Here is a 12,782-nt window from a genome sequence, read left to right as displayed (position 1 = left end):
GCTCAGCAGAGCTGGTGTAGCTCAGGAGCTGAGTTTTCGCCTGGCAGGCTCCAGGGCCAGAGTTCCATCCACAAAGGCACAGAGCCAGGATGTAGCTCAGGGGATAGAATGCCTGCCTAGACTGCACAAAGCCCTGGGTTTGAGCTCCAGCACAGCATAAAACTGTGGTGTATACCTGTAATCCCAACACTGAAAAGGGAGACAGGAGGATCATCCTAAACTACATAATTGAAGGCCATTCTGGGCTATGTGAGACTCTGTATCAGAAAAGAATGAAAAAAAGACATAAAAGTAGCCAGGAACAATTAAGGCAGAGGAAGGGAACAGCAGGAGGGTGGGGCTAAGTCCAGTGCGTGCATATATGAAGAGATCATAATGAAATCCAGTAAACTTTTATTTACATTTACTGTGTGTGTGTGACAGATGTGTGTGAAGGTTAGAGGCCAACTTTCAGGAGTCAGTTCTCTCAAAATATGGGTTCCTGGGATTGAACTCAAGTAGTCTTGGCAGCAAGCACCTCTAAATCATCTCACTGGCCCAAAATCATCTTTTTTTTTAATGAGACAGCGTCTCTCTGTAGCCCCAACTGGCCTCGATTTCACAGAGATTCCCCCTGCCTCTGCTTCTGGGTGCTGGGATTAAAGGTGTGTGCATGCTATCTGAAATTCATTTTTTGTACCATCAAACACTAGACTTGGAGGTGTATGCCTGTAATAACAGCACTCGAGAAACTGAGGCATGCAGGGATTGTCATGAGTTTGAGGCTAGCCTGGGCTGCATACTGAGTTCCAGGGCAACCACAGCTACAGTGTGAGACACTGTCTCAAACAAAACAAAACAAAAATAATCAGACCAATAGTTCTCTAGGACTCCAGAGCCCTTCTCTACTCAATCTGGTTGAAAATGAGACTGTCTTCTGTGGGAACCAGATCGGAAGACTGAGGCCTGGAAAGGGAAGGTCACAGAGGCTGTGGCAGTAGAAATGGGGCAGTTGCTTGAAGCGCCTGTGTAACCCAAGACACTTGCCACCCAGGACTCTAGCTGAAGCCAGGCAGGGACTAGAGAGAGGACAGCAAGGCGAGGGAAAGAAGGAGCCCCTCCCTCATGTGCCACTTCTTCCTAACCCTCTCTGTGCAATCCCAAGTGACCTTTCCCCCACATCCCAGGGTCCAGGCCCGCCCTGGCCAGAGGCCGCTGGGATTGGTCTGAGCTGGAGGAGGCGTGTCCAGACTCCCATAGACCCGGTCTGCTGAACAGAGCAGGTGGATCTCCAAGATAAACCAGGGGCTGCCAGTCAGCAGCAGTATTCTACAGCTGACGTGGACCTCTGTCCTCTAGACATGGCCCTGGGCCCCCTTGATTCCCAGCCCTGTGGCGGTGCAGGGGTGCAGATGGCCTAGACACCACCACCTATGCGGGTGCCATGGCCCTGACCCAGGCACAGCCAGGCCCTCAGAAAGAGGCAGTGGAGATGGTGGCTCCAGCTGTGGACCTGGTGCTAGGTGCCTCAGCCTGCTGCCTGGCCTGTGTCCTGACCAACCCCCTGGAGGTGGTGAAGACTCGGCTGCAATTGCAGGGGGAGTTACAGGCCCAGGCACCTACCCAAAGCCCTACTGGGGCTTTATGTCCTTAGCTGCTGTGGCCCAGGCAGATGGGCTGTGGGGCCTGCAGAAGGGGCTGGCGGCTGGCCTTCTCTACCAGGGCCTCATGAATGGTGTCCGTTTCTACTGCTACAGCCTGGCATGCCAGGCTGGCCTCACCCAGCAGCCAGGTGGCACCGTGGCTGCAGGAGCTGGGGCTGGGGCTCTGGGAGCCTTCGTGGGGAGCCCTGCTTACCTGGTGAGTGCCTTCTCCCTTCACTCCGTGACCCAGCTCCACTGGGGCTCCTCAGCTACTGGACTCTGTGTCCCTGGGTGGGGCAGGACAGGTTGGGAGGGGACTGTTTCCTGGAAAACTTTGGTTCTGACCTAGAATCAGTGCTAGTCCTGACCCTTGCTCCTCTGGGGTCCGTGCCCGCTGGTTCTAACCAGAGGAAGGAACAGAGTGTCAAGTGTGCACTTGACTCGAGCCTTTGCTTTTGGCCGTGCCTCCTGTGTGGCCTGGTATACAATAAGAATTAAGACTGCCACTGAGCAAGGGCTCCCGTGTCCTGGTCGGGACACTGCAGCCTTTTCATTTGGTCCTTGAATAGTGAAGGGACTAAGGCCCAAAGATCTGGTTAAAAAACTTGTTCCTTAGGTGCAAACCCGGAGTTGAGGATGTGCCTAGGGGATAGCATGCTTGCTGAGCATGCGCAAAACCCTGGGTTTGTTCCCAAGTGTCTCATAAACTAGGTTGATGGTGCAAAAATGTAATCCCAGCACTCAACAGATTGAGGCAGGAGGATCAGAAGTAAGGTCATCCTCAGCTACACTACAGACTCGAAGTCAGATGGGGCTACATAATCATTTAACCCTCAAACATCAGGTTTTGGGTCAAGGACACCATGCAGGGAACGGGCTCAAACATGCTGAGTTTATCACCCAGTCTCCAATCAAGACCTCCCATCTCCTCTGCACTCCCAGGTCAAGATGCAGCTGCAGGCCCAAACAGTAGCTGCAATGGCTATGGGGTGCCAGCATCAGCACCAGGTGAGCACCTCTCTCCTCAGAACCCCTGGGCTGTGTGGATGGCCTCCAGGGTAGGCAGGGGCTGTGACTATCTAGCAACCTGTACCCTTCCTCCCTGCAGAGCGTCCTGGGTGCCTTGGAGACCATCTGGCAGAAGCAGGGCCTGCTGGGGCTGTGGCAGGGTGTGGGTGGGCTGTGCCCCAAGTCATGGTGGGCTCAGCTGCCCAGCTGTCCACGTTCACCTCTGCCAAGGCTTGGGTACAGGAAAAACAGGTAAGGGCTGGAGACACCTGCACAGGTAGAGTGAGAGGGCCACCTGCCTCCTGCCTCTTTCACACAGGGGTGGTGACAAATAGCGTCTAATACAAAAGCTAATCTTTCTGGGCATGGTGCTGCACGCCAGCACTTGGAATATTGAGGCAGGAGGATCAGAAATTTAGGGGGGTCCTCAGCTACATAGAGTTTGAGGTCAGCTTGGACTGCAGAGAAAGGGGGGGCGGGAGAAGCAAATTAGTTGCAGCTAAGGCTAGTGGGTCTTACTTGTAATCTCAGTACTTGAAAGGTGGAGTCAGGAGGATGACAAGTTTGAGAGCAGTCCGCTGCATAAGAAGGCCCTGTCTCAACAAAAAGAAAAAAAAAAAGAAGGGAAGGAGGGACCCAGGGAGGGAGGGAAGAAACTGTAGGCTCTGCTGTCATAGTTGTGACCCAGCCTTTGTGCCCAACAGGAGTTGGGGGTCTTTAGTGAGTGCTGAGACTGGAGGAGCTCAGGGTGGTGGGGTGGAGTAGGGAATGACTAGAGAGGTCTGAATTGAACCCCAACCCCAGCCCTACCAGCTTTCATGAGGCAGAGAGGGCACCTATGGGTGGGTGGAGGGCAGCGGATGGGGTCAGCAGCCTGTGTCATCCCCACAGTGGTTCTCGGAGGACAGTTGGCTGGTAGCCCTGGCTGGAGGCATGATCAGCAGTATAGCTGTAGCTGCTGTCATGACCCCCTTTGATGTGGTCAGCACACGGCTGTACAATTAGCCAGTGGACAGAACTGGCAGGGTGAGCAGGGAACGGGGGAGTGGAGGATGTGGGGAGCTGGGAGATCCCCCCAACATACACACACACACACAGTCAAGAGTTCCATAGGCATACACAGCATATTAACAGGCATATACCCAAGCCCTTTGACACCCTGATTTTATTCTGGTCCTTGATAAAGAAATTAAGGCTCAGAGAGCAGAAGTGACTTATCTAAGTTCACCCATCTGGTAAGTAGAGGAGCCAGGATTAGAATCATGACCTTCCTGTGGCATTGCCAATCTCAAGGATGTATCGGTAACAAAGTACCCAGGAGAGCTGTGCTTTTAGCAAGAGGCTGTCTGCCTGAAGGATGAGGCCCATCTTTTTTCCACTAATGTCACAGTTCAGAGGGTCACCTTTCTGTAATCCTCCCAGCTGGGGACTGACACGTGCCCCTTCTGACACACTAACAGAAAGAAGCCTGTACACACAAACACTCACTTGTGACAGGGCCTGGGACCTCACAGCTCTCAAGGTAAACCCCCACCCCATGTCTGTCCCTAGGGCCAACTGTACAGGGGCCTTGCCGATTGCCTGGTGAAGATCTATCAACAGGAGGGCCCCCTGGCACTCTACAAGGGCCTGGGACTGGCCTATCTGCGCCTGGGCCCTCACACGATCCTCAGCATGTTCTTCTGGGATGAACTGCGGAAACTGGCAGAAAAGCCCCAATACCAGGGTACCTAGTGTCAGCCTTCATCCCACATCCTCACACAACTTGGCACTCGGTGGAAGAACTGGCCTGCTCAGTAAGGACTGGCCACCAGGAGCCGACCTGAGTCAGGTCCTGCCACAAGTCAGGAGGACTGTGGACAACTCTGATCAACCCAGCTCTAGAATCAGAGTTCTTCGTGAGCACCCTCTGCCTCCTTCTCAGTTCTGCGTTACCATGCCCCAGCACCTTGCCCATTGCCACAGTAACCCATGCATATCAGAGTCCCCATGCACAGAGCAGCTCAGCTATGCCGACTCCTCAGTTCTCCACTCATAGTGTGACCCTCCAAAATCTCTCTCCACAAAGCAGCAGAGGCTGAGGGGAGCCACAGTTCTGGTCAGAGTCACACAGCTTTGTGGTGCCAGAGCCAGACTTAGAACTCAAGCCTGGGTTCTGTACTTTTGACCAGGGCACTGCTATGCCAGGGCTGTGGGGCAACATATCCCTCAGAGGTCACTGCACATATGGGAAAATCCATGAATGGGTCACGAGGCCCTAGTGTCCCCCAGTGCCTATTTTACCAGGGCCACCCTAACAAAGTTCTAAAGTGTTGGCAACCCAAATCAACAAGAACTTATTTTCTTATTTTTTGAAGGCTGGAAGCTTGAGATCAAGGTCAAGGGTCAGCCTCTGTCTTGAACTTTATTTCATTATTTATGTTGCTCAGATCCTGGGACATGTTATATGCTCTGCCAGTGATGCACACCCCAAAGCCCAGGGCTAGCCCCTCTTGAGGCCTCTTTCCTTAGTTTGTGGGTGGCCACACTTCTCCCTGTGTTCTCACACAGCTGTCTCTGTATATTTAAGTCTGATTACCTTTTATAAGGACCCCAGTCAGACTGAGGATCTAGCTCAGTTAATAGAGTGCTTGCCTAGCATGCATGAAGCCTTGGGGTTCAACCTTATCACCACAGAGACTGGGCATAGAGGTGCATGCTTGTAATCTCAGCACTGGGGAGGCAGAGGCAGGAAGATCAAGGGTTCAGGTCATTCTTGGCTACATAGTGAGTTTGAGACCAGCCTGGGCTACATGTGATTCTGGAGAGTTGAGAGGAGAGAGAAGAGGGGGAGGGGGATGGAGAGTGAGGAAGAGAGAGAGAAAGAGGGGGAAAACCAGTCATGTTAGATGGGGCACACTGTAGGAAAACCATGTTGTTACAGAGATAGTTACCCATCTCACATACAGTCACCTCCTGAGGGAGTGGAGTTACAACTTCAGCATGTGAATCTGGAAGTATTGAATTCAGAATTATGAACCATGGTAGGTCCAGTGCCAGACCCATGGCCCTTTCTGCAGACCACAGACTCACTCCACCCCAAGTGGGCTCCTAAGACATGCACTAACCTTTATATTATGAAGGTGGACACCAGACAAGATCCCAGGCCAGACAAGACTGGCCAGGATCAAGTAGCCCCAACTACCTTCCCCACCATACCCCAAGTAGGAGAGCTGCTCCCCAGAAACAGCCTGTGCTGTTTCTCCAATAAAGTTTTCTATTTTGTTTACTTTGGTGACTCCCCTCTACCCCTGGCAACCTCTGCCACCCACCCCTGAACCTCAAACCCACAGTTCTCAGCACCTTCTGGGAAAGACACAACAGCTCCAGCCTGGCCAGGTCAGGCCTGCCACCTAGTGGACCCCAGAGGAATGAACAGCGGGAGCCAAGCCTGCACCCAACCCCTGTCGTAAGGATGATTGCAGACCCCATCTGAGTCCTCAGGGAACTCCAGACCCTCCCATTCCTTGAAACAGCACAGCCAAGACTGAGGCCTGGGAAGCTGGGCTACAAGATTTTAGAGTGACAGAGCCTGAAGTGACCTTAGACTGTGGGAGTCCCAGACCTCAGGCTGAGAGGACTAGCCTCAGGCTGTGGGGAGACCTACTTTGGGATCATGAGCTGAGAGCACTCATGCTCAAGTTGAGTGTGGGCCACACCCACATCTCAGTCTGGGATGGACAGGTGGACAGGCAGAGGTGGGCCTCCCAGAAGGCATGGTGGGCTTGAAGTATAAAGAGGGACATAGACTAGAGATAACTGCTTTACCCTTGATGCCTAAATGGGGAGCCCTCAGCAGCAGCAAGTTGCCTGCACCCGCACCCCTGGGCCCTGCAGCTGGGCCTTGAGTTTTCGAAGCAACCTGGACGCGCCAAGACTTCTGGCTCTCCGCTCCCCACCCCTCCCCCAGTCCCTAGGCCTTTGTTTCCACCTAGTCCCGCCCCTGCCCTCTACAGACACCTTTGACCGGTGATGTCATTGGGTCTGTCCCAACCCAGAGCGGGCTAGAGGCTGGGGTTGGATCCCCGAGGCTGCCATGCTCTCTCTGCCTTCCCTACTCTCCTGGCTCCCCGGCCTCCCCTCTCTGGAGTGGGGCTCCAGCCTCTTCAACAGCCTCCTGCAAGGTGAGCGCCTCCCGCACGCCCGCCTGGGCCCCGCCCCTCCCTTGGGTGGGCGGGGTGCAAGGTGGGCCCCACCCACGTGGGCCTCGCCACCTGTCCCCCTCCCCCTGCACCCTCGCACCCTCCCCACCCCTGCCATCGCACCTGCGCTCCTAACGTCCCCTCTTACCCTCCCCTTCGGCTCAGGCCTGATCGGGGCCCTTGGAGTCTCGGTTCTCAACAGCCTCCTGAAAGTTTACTTCTTCGTGGCCTGTGTCAAGTAAGTGTTCACGCCGGTGCAACTCAGCTCGGCCCAGGCAAGCAGCTGGGCCCCACGTGGACTCTGGCCTCTCTGGGGAGGGCTGGGGGGGGCGGCTGGGGCCTCGGGACCTTGTCCCCACTTCCCCACCCAGGGGCCAGACTGTGGACCTGCTCCTCTGCCCACTCCCTCTCTGCCCCCACAGTGACCCCCGGCGACAGCCTCAAAAGCAGCGGCTGCGAACGCAGTGGGCCTCGCTGGAGACCGTGCACCTGGCCGGGCTGGGCCTGTTCCTGACGGTGGTGGGGGCCCGGGTGGCCGCCCTTGTGGTGCTGGAGTTCTCCCTCCGGGCTGTGTCCACACTGCTGTCCCAGGGCAAGGTGAGACTGCAGGGAAGAAGCTAGGGGCCACTCCCAGTCCTTCTCACCCCTTGTAAAGTGGGGCCCAGTGGGAGCCCCTTCCCTCTCAGATGGAAGCAGAGGTTGCAGTTTGCTCCCTGGGGTTTTGTCTGGTCTCCATGTCAGCACAGATGCAGCCATCCTCCAGTCCCAAGAAAATAATGTGGACTGAAGATGTTGATAGAGTGCTTGCCTAGTATGCAGGAGCCCTGGATTTGATCCCCAACACTGAGCAAACAGGCCTGGTGACACATGCCTGTAATTCCAGCAGTCAAAGGGCCGGCGGCAAGGCCAGGCATGGGGACTCAACTTTTAATCCCAGCACTTGAGAGGTGAAGGCAGGTGGGTCACTGTGAAGTCAAGGCCCGCTTGATCCTCGCCTGCCTGATCCTCATAGTTCCAGGCTAGCCAGGGCTACATGTGAGACCTTGCCTCAAACAAACAAAAAATTCAAGGTTATGTTTTACCTATCGGGTTTGAGGCCAGCTTGGGATACAAGACCTTGTTTTAAAAACAGCATTAGCGCTGGAGAGATGGCTCAGCAGTTAAGAACACTGGCTGTTCTTGCAGAAGACCCAGGTTTAAGTCCCAGCACACACATGGCAGCTAACAACTGTAACTCCAGTTCCAGAGGATCTGACAGCCTCTTCTGTCCTCTGCGGGCATTGCACAACACGGGTGCACTTACCTACATGCAGGCAATACACGCATACACATAAGGGAGACCCTGTCTCAAAAAGACCAAAAAAAAAAATTTTTTTTTAAATTTAAAAACAGCATTAAGGGGACTGGAAAGATGACTCAGTGGTTAAGAGCACTGGCAGCTCTTGCAGAGGACCCAGGTTTGATTCCCAGCACCCACATGGTGGCTAACAACTGTCCATAATTCCAGTTCCAGAGGATCTGATGCCCTTTTCTGTCCTCTGTGGGCACTGCACATGGGTGCACTTACATGCATGCAATATACTCATACACATAAAAAATAAAATTAATAAATAATAAAACAGTATTAAGTACTTCGAGCACTTCAGCTCATTCCATGCCCACAGCCATGATGATTAGGGGTCTGCTGGGAAACTGAGGCTCAAAAGAGCACATGGCTTATCTGTGGCCCAACCATCAAGGGAGGGAGTTGGGTGTGAAGCCAGTTCTTCAAGGTTCTGAACCACTAGCTATTAGATGGTCAAGAGACCACCCACTATGGCCCAACCCAGGCCTTTGCTCTCTCTTTGGGACGGATTCCCAGGGTTCCTTAGGGTGCCTGTCTCCTGAAGTGCTGCTTGCCATCAACTACCTTCTCCTGCAGGGCTCCGAGGACAAGGAGAGGCTGCAGCTCTATCTGCTGTGCCAGTTCTCCCTGGGCTGCGGGCTGAGCTGCGGGCTGAACTTCCTTCAGGAAGGTGCCCCACACAGCACCCTGAACCTACTCCTGAGCCTTGGGCTGGCTGCACTGCTTGCCTTGGCTGCCCGGCGCCTCCGCAGTCACGTCTGCAGCCTCTATGAGTTGCACAGCACTCAGCGCTACTGTGGGGTCTGCCTGGGTCTGCTGGCCGGCCAGCATGGCCTGCCAAGGCTCCTGGGCCGCACTCTGGCAGTGGCCTTTGCTGTGAGTGACCTGGCGGCTGTGGCCCTCATCAACCAGGACTTCCTGAGCACATCAGAGGCGATGCGCTTCTGGATGCCGCTCACCATCTGCTACACACTGCTGGTCATCTACATGCAGGGTGAGAGCCACAGGGTGGGGCCTCCATCGGCAGTCACTCCATTGACATCCCAGGGCATCCAGTCCACTCAGTCTAGGGACAGCGGCTGTACTATGGGCACGTTGTGGGCAGCTCAGAGCAACATTCTGCCTGGTACAGGAGCCCTAAGGAGCTGGCACCTGGGTTGGTCTGAGCGGGAGCCCCAGAGAGGAGAAGGCATCAAGGGCAGGAGAGCCACATTTGCCAGAGCCCAGAGTGAGAGAGGACATGGCCACATGGAACCAGTGACAGATATCCAGTGTGGTCACTCTAAGGGCAAGGGGGTTGGGTAAAGCTAGCCAAGTTCATAAGGCCCTGGTCAATCGCTACTATGGTCAGCCAGGCTGGGAGAGTCCTAAGCAGGAAAGAGTGGGCTGGTCAGATCTGGCCTCTAGCCAGAGCCTCCTGGCTACAGACTGGGAACTGGTCAGAAGTGACAGGGCAAGGAAGGGTAGTCCAGGCAGTAAGAACAGCAAGTGCCCTGTGGTGGGGATAAGCTGGGCATGTTCAATGAGCAAAACAGGAAGTCAGAACAGCTAGTAGTGAGCAAGGGAGACTAGTTCAGAGACAGGTGAGATTGGGGAGTAGACCTGGGGCAAATCAAGCAGTACTTTGCAAGTCAAGCTATGGATTCAAATTCTACTCTAGAAGCCATAGGAAGTCCTGGCAGTGTTGTAAATAGAGGAATGACTTCATCATGTTGACATGTTTAGAAGGTCGCTTTTGCTGGTTGGTACAACTTGGAAAGGAACTGAAGCCAGGAGCCCTGGGGAAGATGGTTGGGACAGGGGTGGGACATGTATGGTAGATCAGACCAGCAGGCAGAAGGGGAAGACTGAAGGCCAGCAGGGCTCTGTCCTTGACTGGGAGAGATTTGGGGGTACTCAGAGAGAGGAGCTGGGGATGTAGGAGGGCTAAGGAAGGTGATACGGTCCCTGGGGAAGGCAGATGGGAAATGGACAGGTGCACCGGCACAGACGGTGACCACTGCGTCCTGTAGAGGAACAGCGGCAGCAGCGATTCAATCTGCAGAGCCAGGTCCAGACGGTGCTAGTGCGCATGGGTGGCCTCTTCATTCTGCTGCTGACTGTGGGTCGTTGGCTGGACATTCTGGGCATCCTTGTCTCCCTGCTGGGTGAGCTGTGGTGCCTGGCAGGTGTTCGTATCCTAATCGACCTCTGCCAGATACAGGTAGGCACCCCCATGTACCCCAGGCCCCACTCTGCTCCCAGTGTTCATGAAACCTCCAGAGACCCATGTTTGACAAGAGTTAGGGTGACCTCTGGGGCAGAAGAAGCTGGAAAGTCCTTTCTTCCATTTGTAGCCAAGCCCTACTGTCTTCTAAGATACTAGGAGTGGGAGATAGGTGCCACCCAACCTTGCCCACAGCGCACTCCAGCCTGAACCCCAGGGTCCCTGAGGGGTCAGAAGGTCCTGATCATAGCATCCCTGGGGCTAACAGAGATGGACAGATACAGGGTCTGCATCTTTTCCTCCCGACCCTCCCCCAGGGCTTTCCATCCCCAAGGCCTACAGTAACAGCATCAGCATCAGCAACAGGGGCATCAACAGCGACAGCTCCATGCCAGTCCCAGCCCTCTGCAGCTGCCCTGTCCCGAAGCACAGACTCTTCCTGACCTGCCCCTCAGGAGACTTGACGTCTGTCTCCAGCCTACACAGGCTGACCAGCAAGGTCTTGACCTCAGGATATGGCCTGGAGACTGAGTGACAGGGCTGGTCCCCACCTAGAATAAGGGACAGGCCTGAGGACCCATGGAGAAAGGGGAGGGCTAAGGCTGGGGACCTGGGAGGGTGGCGACATGGAGGGCCCTAAGTAAATCCCTCTTTCTTCTGGGTAGACAGTTTATATGTCTTGGTCAGACCTGCCTTTCTGGGCAGGGCTGGAGGATGGAGGACTGTGACCTCAGAATGGCTCCCTGTCCTCTTACCCCTCCCCGACTTCACCGTCTCCATGAACAATAAAGATAATTTTTCTGAACTCATGTTGAGAATCACAAAGACATAGAAAAAGCTGTTTCTGAGGCCTACGACTCTTCTAACAGGATCCTAGAATGTGAGCCTCAAACCTGACATAGGCTGGGTCTCCCTAAGGGCCAAGGGGAGCCTTTGAAATTTTCAGGTTCTTGTGTCCCAGAAGAAAAAATGGCACCAGGGACACATGATTAGTAGCAAAGACACAGAGAGGGTTTTATGAAAGGGAAAGCACTTTTGAGAATGGGAAAGGCAGACATTCAAAAGCCCTGGGCCATGGGGCTGAAGAGATGACTCAGCAGAAGAGATGGCTCTCCGAGAGCACTGACTGCTCTTGTACAGGACCCAGCACCCACATGGCAGCTAACAATTGTCCCTAACTCCAGTTCCAGGGGATCTGATGCCCTCTTCTGACCTTCACTGGCATTGTATGACACGGGTACATTTACATACATGCAGGCAATACACTCCTACACATAAAAATAATAATAATAGGGGGCTGGAGGGATGGCTCAGCGGGTAAGAACACTGGTTGTTCTTACAGAAGACCTGGGTTAAAATCCCAGCACCCATATGGCAGCTAACAACTGTCCGGGAATCTGACAGCCTCTTCTGACCTCTGTGGGCATTGCATACATGGGTGCACTTACCTACATGCAGGCAATACATGCATACACATAAAATAAAAATAATAAATAAAAGTTTAAAAAATAATTTTTTTTTTTTTGTCTTTTTGAAGCAGGGTCTCGCTGTAGCCCCAGCTCTCCTGGAACTCACTACGTAGACCAGGCTGGACTTGAGCTCACAGAGATCCGCCTGCCTCTGCCTCCCAAGTGCTGGAACTACAGGCGTGCATCACCACGCCCGGCTCATAAATATTTTTTTAAGTGCTGGGCCAGCTCATGCCCCATTATAGATCTTTTTCATAGCTCTGCCCTCTTGCTTTTCTCGAACATGCTGTGTTGGTTACATTGGTCCAGGTGGGGAAGGGTTGTTCAGTCTTGTGTCAACTGGCTTCTTCTGTAGGTTAATCTGCTGCTCTACCCTACCACAGGCGTCCTTACAGAGGGAGGGAGCGCTGGGATGGGGTACAGTATTGAGATAGCAAGGGATTAGGGGATAGAGATCTAGGACCCCCCCCCTGCATCTCAGGTGGATTGCACACATACCCTGTCCCAATCTGAGCTGAAGCTACTCTTGGGTCCCCAGCCTCTGACCCTGACTTGTCCAAGGTCATGTGATTCTTCCCATCTCAGCCCCATTCAGAGCCAAGATTGGGGACATCAAAAGACAAGCTGGAGTTACAGGCATTTGTGAACCACCCAACATGGCTGGGTGCTAGGAACTGAACTCCAGTTCTATACAAAACTAGCAAGTACTTTTAACTGCTGAGCCATCTCTCTGGCCCAGGTACATAGGATTTGAACAGAGCCATCCTCCACCCTACCACCATCCCAGAGTTCACATTTTGCATGCTCCCTGCTCCCCACTTCTGGCTGAATGTTCAGAGCCAGAGGATTAACAGGGCTGCCTATGAGAAATAGGCGTATCCATCCCAGGTGGCTCTGGATGTAGTTCTGGCCACCTTATGTCCCAGGCAGCCTGAGGTCCCCCTTCAGGCC

At 53.9% G+C, this 12,782-nt stretch overlaps 2 protein-coding genes across 3 annotated transcripts; both read left to right on the top strand.

Annotated features, from left to right (window-relative positions):
- The first annotated feature begins 1,290 nt into the window (after positions 1-1,290).
- Slc25a34 (solute carrier family 25 member 34) lies at positions 1,291-5,898 on the top strand. Its single transcript, XM_008822663.2, is given in 7 exon segments — positions 1,291-1,589; positions 1,592-1,839; positions 2,565-2,630; positions 2,731-2,800; positions 2,803-2,882; positions 3,522-3,656; positions 4,182-5,898. Coding segments are annotated over 7 exon segments (948 nt in total). The 5' UTR covers positions 1,291-1,423; the 3' UTR covers positions 4,365-5,898.
- Positions 5,899-5,997: 99 nt separating this feature from the next.
- Positions 5,998-11,167, top strand: Tmem82 (transmembrane protein 82). 2 transcript variants are annotated; one of them, XR_003847701.1, is made up of 6 exons: positions 5,998-6,793; positions 6,977-7,049; positions 7,234-7,408; positions 8,733-9,150; positions 10,201-10,359; positions 10,680-10,771. XR_003847701.1 is itself a non-coding variant. In XM_008822662.3 (6 exons), exons 1-6 carry the CDS (start codon positions 6,706-6,708, stop codon positions 10,803-10,805), a joined length of 1,071 nt encoding a protein of 356 aa, XP_008820884.1. In that variant the 5' UTR covers positions 6,464-6,705; the 3' UTR covers positions 10,806-11,167. The 2 variants fall into 2 exon arrangements, 1 of the variants encoding a protein (XP_008820884.1); XM_008822662.3 differs by having other exon boundaries at positions 6,464-6,793; positions 10,169-10,359; positions 10,680-11,167.
- Positions 11,168-12,782: the final 1,615 nt, after the last annotated feature.

The sequence above is a fragment of the Nannospalax galili genome, unplaced genomic scaffold (assembly GCF_000622305.1).
Source record: "Nannospalax galili isolate Female #2095 unplaced genomic scaffold, S.galili_v1.0 scaffold548, whole genome shotgun sequence".
In the NCBI taxonomy this organism is placed as follows: Eukaryota; Metazoa; Chordata; class Mammalia; order Rodentia; family Spalacidae; genus Nannospalax; species Nannospalax galili.
Note: the sequence above shows the minus strand (reverse complement) of the source record. Positions and strands in the feature narration are given on the sequence as shown.